The 19,162-nt window shown below is 44.9% G+C and overlaps 1 protein-coding gene across 3 annotated transcripts in view; it reads left to right on the top strand.

Annotated features, from left to right (window-relative positions):
- LOC146801783 (E3 ubiquitin-protein ligase TTC3-like) overlaps positions 1 to 19,162 on the top strand; it is a 1,211,260-nt gene that overhangs the window by 108,828 nt on the left and 1,083,270 nt on the right. For all 3 annotated transcript variants that reach the window (XM_085621275.1, XM_085621274.1, XM_085621273.1), the window contains exon 7: positions 4,428 to 4,551. In XM_085621275.1, the coding sequence (XP_085477401.1) occupies positions 4,428 to 4,551 (124 nt within the window). The remainder of the gene's footprint in view (positions 1 to 4,427; positions 4,552 to 19,162) is intronic.

The raw sequence follows: 19,162 nt of genomic DNA, 5'->3' as shown, positions 1-19,162 counted from the left end.
CAGGTGGACAATCAACTCTACCTGAGCTATGAAGGCACAAAAAAGATGGAAGACATTACAGAATAGAACCGTTATGCGATGGACTATCCTATGCATTGCCCAATAAGCAGCCCCCGAGGGCTTGCTGCCTAACTTCTCTAGAACCAAAGGTGCAACTACTGCGTTGGCGCGCAGCGTCCTCAGACATCTGCTAGGAAGCAACGTGGGCCTCACTGCACACTTTCACCAAGCACTACTGCCTAAACAGTCAAGTCTGTTGTGATGGGCACTTTGGCTTTTCGGTCCTGCAGGACTTTCAAATCTTATTGGTGTTGCAGTCCCACCTCCGGGAAGGTATTGCTTGGGTTTCTATTCTAAGGTAAGGAATCTGCAGCTATCTGCGGTCGACAATCAACTCTTTTAGGAAGCTGGCTCTCTATTTACAATGAGGTATAGTGTGCACAGAGTCCAGTGGAACCCCAAAAGTAGGCAGAGGTAAAAGTAGATGGCACCTTACACTCTATTTGTGGCAGTGTGGGCACGCAGTAAGGCTTGATCAGAGGGTAGTTTCAAGCATTTGTTGTACACCCTCAATCAGCAAATGATGTCACACACTCAAAGACTGAACTCAGACCAATTTTGTTTGTATAAAAATATTAAGTTATTTTATTTCTAGAACCAAGCCAAGCCTGGCACAAGTAAGCGAAATAAAAGTGTTGCAAAATATTATGCAGTGTTTACAAGTGAATGCAAGTTCAAATGCAGTTGTTTGAAATACAGGTAAGTCAAGGTGTTGAAATTACTGTACAGATTACGTTTTTGTTATTTTTTAGATTACTTTTTAAGTTACTTTTTCTACTCAGTGTGATATGCCTAGATATCACACTGGTACATTTCCTAGAGAAAAGGTAAGTAAAATCAATTTTGCACAATTGTAATTTTTCAGGTTTCCATACAAATCAACACCACACTTTGAACATTATTCAGAGAAAAACAGACAATGGATTCCTATGGAGAGAAATTAAGTTATTGGTTACCAGGTAAGTACTCGGTCTTTGGCGTTGAGTTTCTGGGGTTAGAACATTGGTTCCCCCAGGGTCAAGGATGCACTCTTGTTACACCCTCAGCAGCACCAGGGCGGCCGGGTGCAGAGTGCCGAGGCCCAATGTTATCCAATGGGGGATAGGGGGCCTCCGGTTGGTAACTGCTTACGAACAGGCCACAAGGTTTTGGGAGCAAAGCTCCTGGGGTTTAGCTCAGGGAAAAGGGGGATCCAAGTTAGCACCCAAAGTACATCTGCAGCAGCACAGGGGCGACTGGGTGCAGGGTGCTGTTTTGGCATCGGGTGCCCTGTTGATTTCAACGGGGATCCTCCGGTTTTAACAAAGACTACAAGCTCGGGGATGAAGATCTTCTGGAGGTTACCACTGGTTGGAGTGGTAAGTTGGGATGCTTGGGGAGGTTGGGACACAGTTTTTTGTTCAACCCAAGGCCGTGGGGCTTTGGGTGCAGGGTAGTCTTTAGACCTCAGGTTTCTCTTACCAGCTCCGTCCCGGTTGGGGGGGGGTCTCCAGAAAGAGGCAGTAGGCTTCGCTGGGAGATTCAAGGCAGGTCAGAGATGACCAGATCTTGGGTCAGGATCACCGGGGAGACCTCCTCATGGTGTTGGGCCACTCGAACTCTTGCCGTGGGCGACGGGTGCAGAGTGGTGCAGACTCGCGGATTTGGCTGGAGCCAGAGTCTGTGGGTGAACAAATCCTGTATTCACAGGAGACAAAGTCTTTTCTGTGGAAGGCAGGGCAACTCCTCGGGGTTCTTGAGGTTGCTGGCTGCAGGGTACATTGGAATTTCGCTTCTGCAGGTTCGAGGTGGTAGGGCTGTAGCAAAGTCAGTGGGCGGCGTCCTCTTCTTAGCTTCGGCACGGCTGGTCGGTCCTTCTCCTTTTCTTCTTGGCCGTTTCTTGTTTCTCAGCGCAGGAATGACACTAAAATCAGGTGGCTTCCTGATGGGCAGCCTTAGTTAATGAAATTGGTGGTTGTTACACAAGCAGTGAACCCATCAACTGAGGGCCTCTCCTGCATCCAAGACTCCCGCAGAATCAAATTTGAATTTTTTTTAAAGATCTTTTTATACAAATTTGAATTAAGCAGAGTCTTATATCCATGATCATTCTATATAAGAATCTTTAAGGTTGCGGGATGTTGTTCTTTCAAGGATGTTCCCCTATCCAACATGATGCTCTGGAGATGCTAACAGGCTGCAAATGAAACCTGGGAGCGATAAGTGACTCGTTATGGCCACTGTCAAATAGGAATTTTTGACTTGAGACTGTTTTATGTCTGTTGAAATGGTCTGTATTTTCATTTCAGTCTTTTTTACCCTTCCATAGAGTACAATTAGATGAATGGGAAACTGCAATTTGCATAGAAGTCAGTTAGGAAATGAGGGGACATCAGACGAATGGCTATGTTCCTCGATTCAAAATCCTCAGGGCCTTGCAGGGCTCAATATCATGAGAAACCACCTCCGCTCTTACTTCGTTAGTGATAGCTGCCATTAGTTTGGATTGAATTTTAACTTTGTCACTGCACACCTCTTTGCCATACTAAACCCCACCAAATTATAATGTAAAGAATTATTTTGTTCAGCAGTGGGGTGACTTTAAAAGCTGCTAAATGTTTTGAATGATTGAAATGGCCATTTGTTTTTCACTTTCTCCTCCCCATCTTCTGAGGTTTGAAATGGAGAATATTAATGCTCTTTTCTGACAAAGAGGGCCTAACATCAACTTATATGTATTGGTCATCATCTTTAACTTTGATATGGTCATACATTGGATTTTCCTTTTGCTTTGCCCACTGTTCTGCCTTTGATGAAACGGAACACCATTCAGACTGGTCAAGTCTTGTGCACTACTGCTACCACCCAAAGATTAATCAAGACGGTTGAAACTTACATTACAAACTTATTTTATAGATTATACTGGGTCAAAGTCCTTGTTAACTAATTGTCAAGGTGAATGAACAGGTTTATTATGAAAGATGGTACTTTACTTTCCTTATTCCCTCGATTGGTGAGATGGAATCTTAACAATGCTCAGTTTGTACCATATCTTTTGTCAAGTTTGTACACAAACACTGGAAAATGAGAAACATAAATGTCTCCAAGCTCAGTCAGGGTGTTAATTTAGCATCCACATTACAGGGGGCGGGGAGCACTTTAGATGTAAATTTGGAAACTTTGTTTGATCTTCAGTTGAGCTCTTTTCTTATACTCTCATGCAATGCTAGTTGTTTGGCTTGCTGGGTATTAGTAACTACTCATGCCTTCAACATCCCCTAAACGTAGTTTGCATAAAGGATAACATGTTTAACATAGATAATTCAGGGTCTCCCTCTTGAGAGCCAAGAAAAAAAGAGTCTAGAATGAGTAGAAAAAGCCTGAAAAGTCAGAGTCCTCAATCTCATGAGGTAATTGTACTGTGGAAAATGTCCGGCTTTAATGCTGCTTCAGAATGAAGCTAGCATTAGTTCCAAAGCACAGGGATGAAGAGAGCTGAGTAGCTCTCTTTCCCAGATTACCAACGCTATCAGCATATTCATAAATAAAGTCACTTGATTGATTCAAAGCAGTTGAACTTGGCAAGGATTCATGGACTTGCTAACAAGATTTGGAAAATTTGAAAGGTTGGCTAGATGATGGCGAAGCTGTACTCACCATTACTATACAGGATGACAGATCTGAAAGGGCTGAGAGAGCTTGCTGCCCTTAGGTCAGATTTCTAACCTGCATTCATAAGTTTCAGATCTTTGGGACTGACTTTTTTCCTTCAACAGGTGCACGAAGGACAGATGGGAGACGCGTGGAAAGAATGCATTAGCCCCAACTCCATCCCAGACTCCACTCCCTGCCTTTCCACCCCCAAGCATTGTGCCAGGACCTTTCTCAGACTGAAAATCGAATGTAATGTTTTTAGCGTTTGGTAGACATTGGAGAAAAGTACAGCGGCTAGTTTAAAAAAAACATTTGGGCTGTTTATATTATCAGGTTTCAAAAGGAGCAGGCTCCTTGCCCTCTTCCAGCAAACAAGTTGATGCCCAATTGATAAGTTGGCTAACAGTTAGCCAAAATGGCCTGATAACACCTTGGAATTGCAATCCTGATGGTCCTCTTGACTTTTGAGATTTGAGTTGGGGAATAAAGTTGGTAAGAGCAAATGTATAGGTAAGGGTGTGATAGGTTCTCCATACACTGTTTATACCTTCTTTACCAATATTTCCTTTTCTTGCTAGAATGTTTGTGAACGTTCCAACCTTCTAGATTTTGTTTTGTTAATGAGGTACTGATGGTTATTGCTCTCATAGTGCTTTTATTAACATGTGATCATGATATTGAGAATGCAGTGTCTTGACAAATTATACAATGTTTTTAATATCTGTTTCAAACAGAGAAAGTTTGATGTTGCTCGTGCCCTTGAATGGGTGAAAAGCACAGGTGATACCAAAGTTATCCAGAAGTTTGAAACGTTTGGTGCTCATGTCTGGCCATCTTTGGAAATTTTCTTCTTTGTATGTAAGTATTAATTTTCAAAGTTTTCAAGTTCTAATTTTAAATGCTGCTTTCTACTCGTATCCTTTTAGCAAGATATTCTCAGAAGTATGTTAAACTATAATAAGTACACAGGATAAATTCCATTGAGTACAGCTCCAACATCAGAACTTATGAATAAGGCAGAATGTCACTTGGCCCTATGAACCAAATATATCAAGTAGTTTGGTGCAATAGCCCCTCCATACTGTCCTCTCCATAAATGTACGTTTGTGCTCTAACCTCTGTTGCCTCATGACCCTGTGCCCCTGCACAGATCTCTCTTGTAATTCTGACACCAAAAGCACAGATAAAGCCTTCAGGTTCCGCGTCGAGATTCCACCTCTATTCGGCTCCAACCTCTCCGGTTCCAAAAAGTAAAACCGGTTCGGTTCTGAAACCTTTGCCACCAAAATCACCTCCTGCTGCACTCCCAAAGCCTATTTGGGAAACCATGCAGGAGAGACTTGATCCGAAACAAAAACGGATCCATATCCATCCAGAGACTGGCTGCATTATTACAAAGACTGTGTCAGTGCCTTCTACCAAGCGGTAAACCTCTTTTCAAGAAGCCATTGATTTGCTACTGCCCACGAAGAAGAAGAAGAAAAAGGACAAGGCTACTAGCCCTCTGCACCCTATTCCTCCCACTTCTCCATCTCACATACCACCACCACCTCCACCACCTGTATCTTCTGTACATCATTCTCCACAGAATCCCTTAAATATTACACCTCCAGGATTTCCACATACAGACCCAAAAGCAGATGGAGGGATGACGACACTTTTGGCGCACCACCACCAGTCCCCAGGAGTTACAGATAGACATATACCCTGCCAAACCCTCACCTCCTGATGATACTACATCATGTTAAGAGCTTATTGCTAGGGAAACCGCATACCATGGGGTTACACTGCATAAGGAATCCATGGATAAAGATTTCTCATTTGAGACATTGTACACCACACCCAGGACGTCTCAATCTCTTCCAATACTTAAAGACATAATGCACCACACAGATTATATTTTTAAGGATGCTGCATAGGCTCACATTATCACCCCTAGGGTGGATAAGAAATATAAGGCTGCACCATCTGACCCAATTTTCTTGCGAGACCAGTTTCTATCGGACTCCCTATTTGTTTCAAATGACTGTAAACGGTGTGTGGTCTGTCCACCTAGGAAGATGGCCGCCTGAAGAACGAGCTCCGCTGTGGGACGGATCCCTGATGGGATTTCCTCACCTACCTGCGTTCGTAGAGCTTCCTTTTCCTGCCCAGCTGTGGTCGGAAGGCATGAAGACCGGTTTGGCCGAGTTTCCTGGTGGCTGACGGTGGCGGTTTTCCGAAGCTGAGCATTGGTGAGGTGACCGTGCGGCTCTGCTCTGCACCGCGCTTCCCGTCCAGCACATCGCCTTAGGCCGCGCCTTCTCTCCCTCACAAGGCAGCGCCTTCTATGTTATCAGGAATAGCGAGCGTCACCTCAGCCTGAACCGCGACTTCTTATGATAATGAAGCCGCGCCTCCTAATAACTCCAGCTTGGTCGTAGGGGAGGCAGCGCTTTTCAATGTGTGAATAGCATTCCTCAGACAGCGCCCTCTTGTCTGACAGAAACATTTTCCTCATTTTATACAGCGAGGGCTCCTCTCTCTGCAGTTTTAAGAGGCTTCTTTTGCTCAATGAGACCGCGCTTCCTGTTACAATTATAGTGACATATTTATCAATTACTGAAGCTGTGCCTTCCGCCTTAATTGCGATTAAGCCTTTTATTGTCACATATTGTTGTCTTTTGTGGGAATTGGCAATGCAACATAACTTATTATTTTCGCTTTACATTTATTACTAAGGAGGGTTTCCTCACAGTCATCAGCATATGCTTAACTTGAACTTGTCTTCTATTTGACTGTAAATCTCTAAAGTATACTCACGCATGCCATTATTTATAAATTTGTAGATTGAGGAGGAGACAAGCAACGCTTAACTCTCTAGCGGAAATATATTTTCATTTCTCTTAAGCATATATGTAACTTCTGAGACATTTCTAGTATATTGTTGATATCTCTCATGAAATCTTCTCTTTGCCTACACACATGCTCTTTATGACAAACTCAGCTTGCGCTGCTAATATACATGACATGTTGCTAACCTCTGCATTTATTGACTAGTCAGTTGCCAGCTGTGATACTATTCTACAATTGCTTCACGTCACGAAACAACATCTCTACGCTACTTTAAAGTTTCTATCAAACGTAACGTACAAATGTTTACTAATAAGCACGGAAGCAAAATTCCTAAACAACCTCTCTTCGCAGAAGTTCTGAAACAATCTAACACTATGCCAACGAAAGGGAATGCGTCATCTTCAACCAATTTGCCTCAAGCTGCGCCCTCTGCTACTGAACAGGCATCAACGGAGACCATGCAAAGTATATTGCATGAAATTTCTGGGGTCAGTTGCCGACTGGAAGGTATGGATGTCACATTCACATCTTTGGCTGAAGAGACTAAGTGAATTAGAGCAGACATCGCAAACTTTCATACCAGAATTGAAGGTCTTGACTCTAAAATACTGGTAATGTAAAATTGCCTTGATTCAGTTCAAAACACAGACCAAGATCTTCTCTTTCTCCACAGCAAAATCATTGACTTAGAGGATCGCAGTAGAAGAGATAACATCCGCTTCTTTGGATTTTTCTGACCATATTGAAGGCCAAAACGCCGGAATATTTATTTGTGGTATCCTTCCAAACCTGACTGGCATCTCCTTCACCCCACCTCTTGAAATTCAGCGGGCTCACAGAATTGGCCCTCCACGTAAAGACCCTCCAGCGTGTCCGACACCGATTATTGCCTGTTTTCTTCGCCATGAGCAAACAAGACAATTACTGACTGCAGCTCGCTGACAAGGCTCCTTTTCGTTAAAGGGTCATATCATTCACATCGCAGCTGATTTTTCTAAGGAGACGAATGAAAGACGGAAGGCATTTCTTTCCATGCGACCTCAATTACGACAGCTAGTCATCAAGTATGGTCTGTTTGAACCTGCGTGCTTCCGTATTACCAGAAATGGAGATACTAAGGACTTTTATGATTCAGAGCATCTACAGAAATTTCTAGATGGTATCAAACCTCAAAACATGGAAACACAATCCTCACAACATGACCAGTCCCAACCATCCTCTTCTTTTTCCTCGCAACTGTCGGAGTACAAGCGATGAACCTTTAGTAACTTTAGGCACCGTGGTGGAGATTTGGAAAGAGCCAGTCACTCCCAAGAAGATAAAAAACTCAGCTTTACAATCTGTTTCTACTTTTACACAAGATCCGCATAGAGACAAATCTAGGTCACCTCTTAAAACTCCTTCAGATGCAGACTGAACAATTTACTGTTATTCAATTGCCAATTTATATGCCTAGATATAGTTAATAGTATATCTTGTATTTATTCTTGGTCTTTATTCATTAATACTAATGCTAGAATTAATTTGTTTGCCTCTCCATGTTATTATATTCACTTATACATTATTAGATGAATTATAGTCAGTATTACTCTTCCGATGCAAACTGATCAACTTCCTGTTATTCAATTGGTTCTTATATGCTTAGATATAGTTATTAGCTAACCTCATACTTATTCTTGTTCTTCATTCATTATTATCAATACTAGAACTCATTTATTTGCCTATGCATGTTATAACATTCAAATATTGTTAAATGCACTATAGTCCGTATTGTTATTTTACTCTATGTTTGTCCAAATTCTATATTTATGCCTGCTTTTCCATCATATTATAGTACATTACGTTACCTTCAATTGTAGTATACTATTTCAATATATATTTCTCTATTTATATCTCTGATATTAACTACTTGTATGTTCCACACCCCTTTAAGCCCTTTTCATTGCCAGTGCCCACATTACGAGTAATTCACATTTCATTATACGCCCATGATATTTGAACCCTTTTCGTCCTGCCATCATATATTGTATTCTCTCCCCCTTTATATTCTTATCATTTTTACTTTAATAAGGTTTTCATTTGTTGCTATCAATATTATAAGCTAAGACATCCTACTATAGGACATGTTCTAATATAGTCATTTTAATATTTGGTTGCTTGATTAATAGTTATTAAATTCTCATTTTGGTTTTACTCACGCTTCTACCATGCTCTATTGTATACATGTATCTTTACCAACATGTCTTCATGGGCTCCCTACCTTAAACTATCACCTGCCCTGCTAATTTCTAATTTCTTCTTTTCTCCAGTGGCGTCCTGTCCCGCGGTGGTGCTCTAGTGCGCCCAGACCCGCGATTCACAGTCTAGGATCCCTAACTTTTTTTTATTTGTACCCTCTTCTCTCATTTAACTCTTATAATCCCCTTATTCCTTCCCTTCCTCTTTCCCTTCTTCTACTCCCCCAAAAAACAACAACATCTTATTGCATTATTTCTGCTTTATTATCTGTCTAACCCTATTTCTTTACTTTTGATTGTTCCTATTTAACCAAATACTTGTGTTTTTCTGCTGAGCCAGGGTACCATTTTCCTTTTCCTTCATCTATTTTTAATTTCTTACTCTCTTCATTTAGCTAAACACATTGAATATCGTTTTATTTTCTATTATCAATACTGGTTCTGTTTTATTATGACAAAAACACACCCCTTATGCACAATCACGTGGAACGTACATGGTCTCACCCATTACATTAAACAGAAGAAAGTACTTTCTTATCTTCAGTCTAAACATGTAGATGTGGCCTTGCTGCAAGAAACACATTTAGACACACTAGAATCTGACAAACTATGCAGGGACTGGGTGGGAAAGGTCATTCATAGTAGTATTCAAAAAGGTGAATCCGCAGAGGCTGGCCCTCTGTGCAAATGTGGAGTTGCAATCCTTATTCGCAAATCACTTCTAATTACCGCCTTAAAAACATGGTCCGACTCGGATGGGCGTTATGTCTTTGCTAAATTGCGAATTGGTGACTCATACATTTGTGTAGGATCTGTTTATGCTCCGGGTACCAAAAAATCATTCTTTCTTCAGTTGTCCCGTCTATTAATAGAGATTAATGCATCACAATATCTGATTGGCGGAGATTGGAATATGACGCAAGATCCCATTCTAGATGAAACAGGTCCATTAGACAGAGGAAATGCTGCAGATAAGGCTTTATTAGGTGACCTAATATCGGATAATGGATTAGTTGACCATTGGCGTCTTAGTCATCCAACAGATACTGAATATACTTTCTTTTCTTCCGCTCACGGTACATTTTCTCGTTTAGATTATTTTTTGGCATCACAAAAAGTTGTTCAGTTGATCAGATTCCTGCATTCTGGAAGTAGCTTTGTCTGACCATTCCCCTGTCGTTTTATCCCTTGAATTGGGACTTTCTAAACCAGGACGTAAACCCTGGCGCATGAGTATACAATGCCATAGAACTCCGAAGAGTAAGTCTCAATTACAATCACATCTCCAAGACTATCTCTCAAATAATTAGGGTTCTGTAACTTCCAGTAGGATTATATGGGCTGCAGCTAAAGCCACTCTTAGGGGTCAATTAATGCGAGATGCAGCACTTATTCATAAACAAAATGTCAGGCGGCAAACTGAGCTTGAACATAATATTCAATCTTATACTCGTTTGTACACACTAACCCCAACATTGCAAAATCGTAAATCACTCGAACAGGCTCGCATGGCTCTGAATAGCCTTTTTACATCCAAAGCGGAATATGATTTGCAGAAAATGAAAGGACGGCATTACGAACAGGGTGAAAAAGCGGGAAGACTATTAGCTGCAGAATTATGCAAGAGATGCTGGCTATCCCGGCCATTCGGACAGCACAAGGTGATCTGCTTACAAAACCTCAAGACATTGTTAACGAGTTAAACAGCTACAATTTGTATTCTACGTCATTGGAAATCATCTTTGCCACCTTCACAGGAAGAGTGGTTAGTAGCTATGATACAAACGGCTTCACACGAAAGAATAATCTATAATCTTCAAGATCAAGCTGACATATTTCTTCAGACGTGGTCACCCTTTCTAAAAACAAAAGTTGTTGATCCTTCTGTCCCTCTTGTTCTTTCTAACATACCCAATCAAGAAGATTAATTCATTGTTACTTACCCTTGTTTATTCTGTTTTATAACATCTTTTACTCTTGTATTCTTCTCCTACTCTTCTATTTTCTTTTCTTTTCTCTCTACTTACTTCTTCTCTTAATTTCTCTCCCTTTCTTCTATGTACCCTGGCTCACCCCCTAATATTAATTCTCCTGTCTTATATTCTTATTCTCTCTTCATATTTTATATTATGACATTCTTTATCCCCAATCTACTTTATCTTAATCTTTACAAGGTAAGTATATTCCTGTGACACTTATTTATATCATTTGCATATTTATTAATTCTTACTCTTTCTGCATTTCCCCCCCTCCCCTTTGTATATTCAATTATTTAAGTATTTATTAGTACTATATTTATTCACATATTTCATTTCTACATGCTTTATTTAAATAACAAATACCATGTAATTATTGCTACTTTTGACTTTTTACAAATGTCATTTATTTACCACCAATCTTATTGCCTACATCATGCATAAAAAAATTGTCAGCGACAGTCTTGCTGACAATATACACTACAACAGCGGTGACACCCGTCACTACTACTAGCTCATCTTTGAATAAGACATTACTTATAACACTGCAACTTTGTTGATGAAGACAACACCGTCAACGGCAGGGAAGATGACCACATCCTCAAAGATAATAAATAACACCATCAACAACATAGTTCATGGGGGGAAAAGAAGAGTTTGGAGACAGAAAAAATTATTTCGGTTTCATTAATGTCGAAGTCTAGTGCTCCCGATAAAGTATCACCACTAACCCCAAGTCACCTAGAAGATGAAAGCTACTCTGATGATGATGGGTCTTTTGGAACATTACCAAGGAGAAATGTTGCATGGGCCTAGAGCCGTAGTCTCTCATTTAGGATCCATGTTAGCAGATTGTTCCAAGAGGTTCTCAGAACCTTTGGAAATGGGGCATATGTATCAAGCCCTTTTTCCGTTCGCAAATGGGCCGATTCTCAGAATCGGCCCGTTTGTGAACGGAAAAAGGGCTTTTGGGATGTATCATCCCAAAAGGCCAGTGCAAAATAGAGAATCTCAAAATTTGCGATTTCCTTTTTTGCGATTGCATTTAAGGAATCGCAAATTGCGATTTCTTTAATGCGATTCAGGAAGCACTCAAGTTGTGCGATTTTGGCTTAAGAAATCGCAAATTACCACCAACTTCAAGTTGGTGGTAATTTGCGATTTCTTTGAAAAATGCAAATTTTTGCATTTTTCAAACAGCCATGTGACAGACATACATGCCCATAGGGCATGTATGTGCGCCACATGTGCACACATACATATTTCAGGGGTGCAACAGGGTGTCCTTTTGGCACCCTTGAAATTACATTCGCAATTTGTGAGTACCTAATGGGTACTCGCAAATTCCGAATGTCTTCCTATTCATTCCTATGGGCATCTAGGCCCATGGGAATGGATTGGAAAGTATTCCTGAATTGCGAATCGCAATTTCCGGTTCGCAATTAAGGAATATTAAGGAATCGCAATTACTGTTGTGATTCCTACATACATTCTGCGAGTCCTTAATAGCGATTCGCAATTAAGGACTCGCAAAACGGGTAATTCATACATATGCCCCAACATTACCTAGATAAGGACCTTGTGTGCACTCAATTCAGGACATCCTTCAGCTCCTCAATCATGGTGACTATGACAACATTAGATCTTAATGATACCTACTTTAATATTCCTATTCACCCAAAGAATTGCAAATTCTTCTGGTCCGAGGTAGCCAGTCACCATTATCAATTCAAAGTTCTCTTTTGAACTAAATTCAACTCCCTGCATTTTTGTTTTTTATAAACAACTTTATTGAAAGTTTTGTGGCAAAAAACATAGCATCAGAGTTCAAAAGAGTAAATTGTATGCGCACAACAATACAGCAAGCCCAGCCTTCAATATTGCAAAACATTACAGGGTCAAATCGACAATCTGTAATAGCCACACCACTTCCCCCATATTCGGTCGTGCTTCTGAGGACAGCCACGAGCCTCCAAAACCTTTCTCCTGGTGCGCGCACCAGTCTATCCCCTTGTACCAGCACCTGAGGGCTGGTGGCGTTTTCTGTGTTTAGGTACAAGCCACGTCTCGTTTAGCGAACAAACAGCCCACCCCTAAAAAGAGTAACTCAGCCCGGGGTCCACTAACCTCTTCCACCAACCCCAACAGCACAATACAGGATGTGAGTGCCAGGGTGTGGCCCAGAACAGAGGAAAGCACCCGACTCATCCCCTCCCAGAAGGGCCTCAACACTGTACAATCCCATGTTACACAGAAGAAATCTGCTGGAACTGCGCAATGCGTGCATACTGCCTGGGCGTCGGGGAATAGGTGTTGTAAACTCTGTGGAGTGAGGTATGTCGCATTCAGGTAATAAAATTGAACCGTCATGAAATTACTAACTGGAGGGGCGCCATACAGGCTTCCCTCCATTCATCTTCATCCAGTTCTCCCACCCAAGCCTCCCGCCTCACTCCAGGACATCAAGGTCATGGATTACGAGCAAGTGATAGATCACGGAGATTGCCCCCTTACCGACACCCAAAGAAAACCTTTACCTCAAACAGATTAAACTCTGCTATGGGAGCGTACAGGAGATTGTGGGCCTTCAGGGCTTGGTCTAATCGGAGGTAACAAAAGAACTGTGAATTGGACAGGGTATATCTGGCTTTTAAGTCCTGAAATGCCACAAGGCTACCTCCTCTGTAGATATCCCCCAAGAAGGAAAGCCCTCCAGGGTCGAGAGCTGACTAAGCCAAGTTCACATCATTTAGGGCAGGGCTGGACTGTGCGTAGCAGGCACCAGGCATCTCGCCGGGGGTCGGTGGGGGGCGTGCATGGAGGGGGGTGCTGGTTTTGTACCCTTGGGGGCCTTTTTGTTACTAGGTGGTGGCTTTGCTCAGTGCTGTAATATCAGCCCCCTGTAACAAAAGCGGGAGCGGTGCTTCTCACTGGCACCCCTCCCCGCTCCCGGGGCAGATCGGGCAGCAATATTCCAGGACTGGTTGCTTCTCCCAGCCCGGCTGTGATATAGGGGTCATCTCAGTGAGGTGCCGATTCCAGCAAATGAACCGAAGAGATGCCCTCCAGCAGATAAGAGACTCCTGCGTACAAGAAGGTAGTGTGACAGGCAAACATGCCTCGTACAAAAGATTGAGCAGACAATCCAGACTCATCGATTGAATCTTAAGTTGGTAAACCGGGTCATTCCACCCACCTGTGAACCAGTCGTTAATAGGTACCAAATGGGCTGCAAGATAGTAAAGGTACATGTCAAATAAGCCTAATCCACCATCAAAGAGGGATCTGTGCAGTGACTAAAAAGCTACCTTGTGCCTTCTAACCATCCACACAAAATTAGTCATCTTGGCAGTCGGAAGTGAAACCCTTTGCAGGGGATGGGGTAGGGATAGTTGCAAAGGGTGTACAAGTAGTGTGGCAGGCATACGCTTCATAAGATTCAACGGAAGAGAGGCCAAGTGGCCCAGGTCGCAGTCCAGCATAAGGGCCAGTTTCTGGAAGTTAAGGGCCCAGGCCAAATCTGGGAGGGGAGACACATGAATCCCTAAATACTTGAAGGAGTTGCACTGGGTGGGAATGTTGGGGCACCAAACCTGCTCCAGGGCATCCCCCCCTCACCTCTACCAGAAGGGACTTTCCTTTGTTAATTTGGAGCCCGGACACTTTGCTGTATAGCTGAAGAAGTGTAAGAAATCGGGCTGGAACACTGTGGATCCTTCAGAAACAGGAGGATATCATGCGCATATAAAGCTATGCGGTCCTCAGTGCTATTTCCCACTGCCAGCCCCAAACCTGGGTGTTGCAGCGTATAAGTCGCGCCAGGGGCTCTATCACCAAAGCAAATAGCAATTGATAAAGCGGTCACCCCTGGCGTGTGCCAGGTTCGATGGAAAACGGGGGAGGTAGAACCCCATTTACAAGGACTTGTGCAGTTGGGGCATGGTAAATAAGACGGATCATGTGACAGAACACCTCTCCCATTCCAGTCGTCTGAATGACTCTATCCAGAAAATCCCATGACACTGTGTCAAAAGCCTTGGTGAAATCAATTAACAAAAGGGCTAGGGTACCATCAAGATCCTGTGCCCGGGATAACGCCATGTGGACCCTCCTGATACAATAATGTGTGCTGCGACCTGGCACAAAACCACATTGATCTGGATGAATCCGGTGTGGTAACGCCTGAGCCAACTATGTAAATCTTAATGTCAATGTTTAAAAAAAAAAAAAAAACATTTTATTTCCTTTAATCCGCTTCATTGCCATTCTTTTACACTGCTTGTACGGTACATTACAATCACATTATGCTGCATGTTTCTTGCATAATACATGTGATCTTATTGTCAACGTTGATGAGGGAAATCGGACGGTAGGTTGAACATTGGTCTCTAGGAAGAACCTCCTTGGGCAGGACTACAATTGTGGAAAAATATAAGTCTGATGGAAAGGACCCCTGCTGCAGTGCAGCTGCATAAAAATTCAAAAGATGGGGACATAGTATGTCACGTAAGCTCTTGGAATATTCTATAGGATACACGTCTGGGCCAGCTGTCTTCCCAATCTGCTGTCCCGTCACAGCGGAATTCACCACCTCCAGCGTGAGGTCCTGGGTCAATTCTCAGGCCAGAGCTCTGGGTATGGATGGGCAGCGATATGCTATCCAAAAGAGGGTTCGTGACCTCTGCTGGCGGTGGGGGATGTCGTGAGTACAACCCCTGGTAAAAATCAGCAAAAGTCTGAGCAATAGGTGGAAGCTCCTCCCGGAGGCATCTCGATGAATCCTGACTCACCAGGACCGTCCTGTCGGAAATACCCCAAGTTGCCAACGAATACAGTAGTTTACCCGATTTATCACTGGATGCATATACCCTCTGCATAGAAGCCATCCAACAGTGTTGGGCTTCCTCAAGGGAGACCCTTTGCAGTTCCGTACGGGCTATCGCCAGGAGACGACTAGTGCTTTCAGTGTCATGACGATGCAAGGTAGCCTCCAGATGCACTATTTGACCTTCAAGGTTGGTCAGCCGTGCCACGCGATGGGCCTCAGACCGACATACATAGCCTTTAAGACGACCTCTCAAAAAAGGCTTCCTGGATACCCAGAACGTCATTGCCAATAAGACTGAGCCTACATTAAGCTTAAAGAACTCCCGGAGTTCTTTAACAAAAGCAGGGCACTCAGAGCTTTGTAAGTGCTAGGCACTGAATCTCTAAGCAGGGCTTAGTGTGATGGGCTGGGTTCCACAAGACAATAGAAGCGGAGCATGATCGGAAATTCTGCGTGGGAGAATGAACCAAGAAGAGATCCTCTGCCAGTAACCACAGCAAGTCAATGTGGGACTCTGCTGCGTGTGCCGCTTAGTGGTAAATGTAGGCATGCAGGGCGGGAGCCAGGAGCGCCATACATCAGAGACCCACTGAATCTGCCCACGAGGACAGACTGACTGATCAGGTGTCCCTGCCAGGGTATGGGGCATTTGAGGCATCCAGATCAGTATCGGGGACTACGTTAAAAACACCTCATACCACCGTCAAACCTTGGGGAAGAGTCAGGAGGAAGGATTGCAGTGATTGCAAGGAGGGCTGCAACAGAGGCGGAGGGACATAACAGGAGACAAAGTTGTAATGCCAAGCGGCCCTCAAAACCCATGTAACATGCTTGTGCGATTCCTCTTGAGCCACGTGTAAAGCAGGAGTGGTAAACCCCATCGTAGCCGAAATGGTCCAAAGAGGCAGCATGTGCCAAACAATTGGGTCTCCTGCAAGAGGACGACCGCTGGCCTGTGTCGCCTGATGTATCGTAATACTGCAGAACGTTTAATCCGGTTCAGCAGGCCGTTCAAATTCCAGGTGAAAACTGTTAGTCTAGAGAGGGGATCATGACATATACAGAGAGCATGATTCAGTTCCTGCCGGAAAGTAGGGTCCAATATGATAGTCTTTGGACCTACAGTGCCATGCCATACATTTGACGGTAATAATGTATGTGCTCGCCTTGGACAACCTGAAAGGGAAAACACAGTTAGTGAAAAACAGTAAGCCACCCCCCCAGCAGCCCCACAGATCATCCCAGGAAGCATCTGTCACCCTTGAATAACTACCCACAACAGTTGAAATCAAAGGGAACGTCCGTGGCTTTCAGGCGCCCATATGAAAGGATCCAGTGACTGACAATGGACATCAAAACAGGTAAATGCAATTACTGAAAAGTACACAGCAAAGGTAACGCTGAGGGGTCAAGGAAGAGCCCATGCCTCTCGTCCCCAGTGAGGGAGAAGTAAAGCCAGCCGGTGCCAGTCCCGGACCCCCACAGTCATCACCTCCACAATAGGAGACCGCAAGGTTAAAGAGATATGCCAAGAGCCTTGTTGAAAGTTAGGAGGAGGAACCCGAAACCGCCCCAGCTGACTGAGGGAAGCTAAACAGTGGACTCAACATCTAGGGCGGCTGTGGACTACAAAGGGCCACAGCCGTGGAGAGAAAGAACTGGCCCCCAGCATAGACAGCCTCCCTCAGCCATCTTCATGTAGAGAAGAAAAAGAGAGAAGCAAGGTCAGAGAGATACAGAAAGTCAGGGAGATGAAGGAAGGCTAGAAGGAAATCTCAGGCCAGCCTCAACCGAGTGACAGATCATAGGAGTATTTGAGAAGGTGCTGTCTGACGTGGGGAGACAGGAGGTGAGACCGTATCCTCTGGGGCCGAGCCAGGGCCCTCTGAGACCCCCAGCTGTTCAACCCCGGAATTCCTGAAGCGGTTGCCCTTAGCCTGTCGACGGAACTGTGCCAGGGTATGCTCCACGGGTTCCTTGGGACAGCACAGATCAGGGGATGGCCGCCTCAGCAGCCGTTCCTCCGTCGCCTACTCCCAGGTCTGTTCTGGAGAGTCAACGAAGAGCGTCTTCCACCGAAAGATAACCTTGAGGCGGGCCAGGAAGAGAAGCGTGCATCGAAGATCGATGGCACAGAGCTTTTGTTTCACCTCAGCAAAGGAGCGTAGATGCTGCTGCACCGCCTTAATGTAATCAGGGAAAATTAGGATTTTGGAGTTGGAGAGTTGCAATTCTGGCTGGGAGCAGGCCTCCTGCAGAATCACGTCCCGGTCTTTGAAATTAAGCAGCCGCAGGATCACTGTCCAAGGGGGAGCTCCAGGTGGGGGCCTCTGCGCAGGGAGCGATGGGCACTGTCTATGACAAAGAAGGTCGACCGTTTGTTCTTAGGGACCCACTGTCTAAACCAGTCCTCCAGTAAGCCTGCGAGACACTGTTGCTCCAGGGGTTCAGTGAGGCCGATGAGCCAAAGTTTTTTGCGCCTCAACCTATTTTCTGCATCTTCCGCCCTACCAGTAAGGGTGGACACTGAGGCGGACATCCTAAACATCTGGCTCTTGAGCAAGGCAATGCCATCTTCCGCGCAGGAAACCTGTACCTCTTGTGCAGGTCCTGGCGCAGCAGGGAGAGATCCAACCGAAGGTTATCCACCTTGGATTCAGCAGCGTCTCTAGAATCCTGTATGGCCTTGAAGATTGTTCCCAGGCCTGTTGCTGACTGCTGCGCCGAGGCGGGCGCTCGGCCCGCCAGGGCCTCATCGTCCTCCTGGTGATCACCCAGTGCGACCGCGTACTCGTCCATTTTGGTTTGGGCCGATGCTGGTGGGGTATTCTTCCCACGTCTCATCCTCCCAGGGCCCCACCGCCCGCAGCGCCGGAATATGGGGAGAGGGTCCCCGGGGTCCTCACCTGGAGGTCACGGTACAGGAGATCACCTCAGCAGGCCACCAAAACGCCACTCAGGCCAGATGACCTCAGACTGCCAGGCCCCCTCGCTTCTGCCCGCTTGCGGCGATGGCCATCTTTCCCATGATGCAGGCCAACCAGGTCCCACGGCCTAGCTACTGCCTGGCCTCCAGATCTTCCCCGTCTGGGAGGGGGGAGTAAGCCCAAGCCCGTCCCAGGGCCCGGCACACCTAGCCCCGGCCCGTGCCTGTTCTCGGAGCAGCCACAGGGGGGGAAACACGAATCACTGCGCAGGGCCCGGGAGAGTCAGCAGGTCCCAACAGATTCACTGCCATGGCCCCAGGGCCTTGATCGAGCTGGTCGCCACTGCCTCCACCAATCCAGAGACACTAGGGAGGCAGCACAGGTCCTCTGCCCCCAGGGCCATCCGCAGAGAGGGCTGGGTCCGATACGTTGGTCAGAAGGAGCGAGGCAGGCGGCCCCAACTGAGGTAGAGCAAGGGTGCCGCACCGCCACCGCAGCGGCAGCATGGGTCGGCTGGCCTCCAGGGCACAGAAGACGCAGTAGGAGGCACCCTTCTAAGGGCAGAGTAAACCTGGGGTTGCAGTGAGCATAGAGGTAAGTCCCGGGGCCAGCAAGGGATGTCGTCATCAGGCAGGATGGCAGTGGATTTTTGGGCAATGGGACCTT

The sequence above is a fragment of the Triturus cristatus genome, chromosome 8 (genome assembly GCF_964204655.1).
Source record: "Triturus cristatus chromosome 8, aTriCri1.1, whole genome shotgun sequence".
NCBI lineage: Eukaryota > Metazoa > Chordata > Amphibia > Caudata > Salamandridae > Triturus > Triturus cristatus.
The sequence above is the reverse complement of the archived record's forward strand: the minus strand, read 5'-3'. Positions and strand labels throughout refer to the sequence as shown.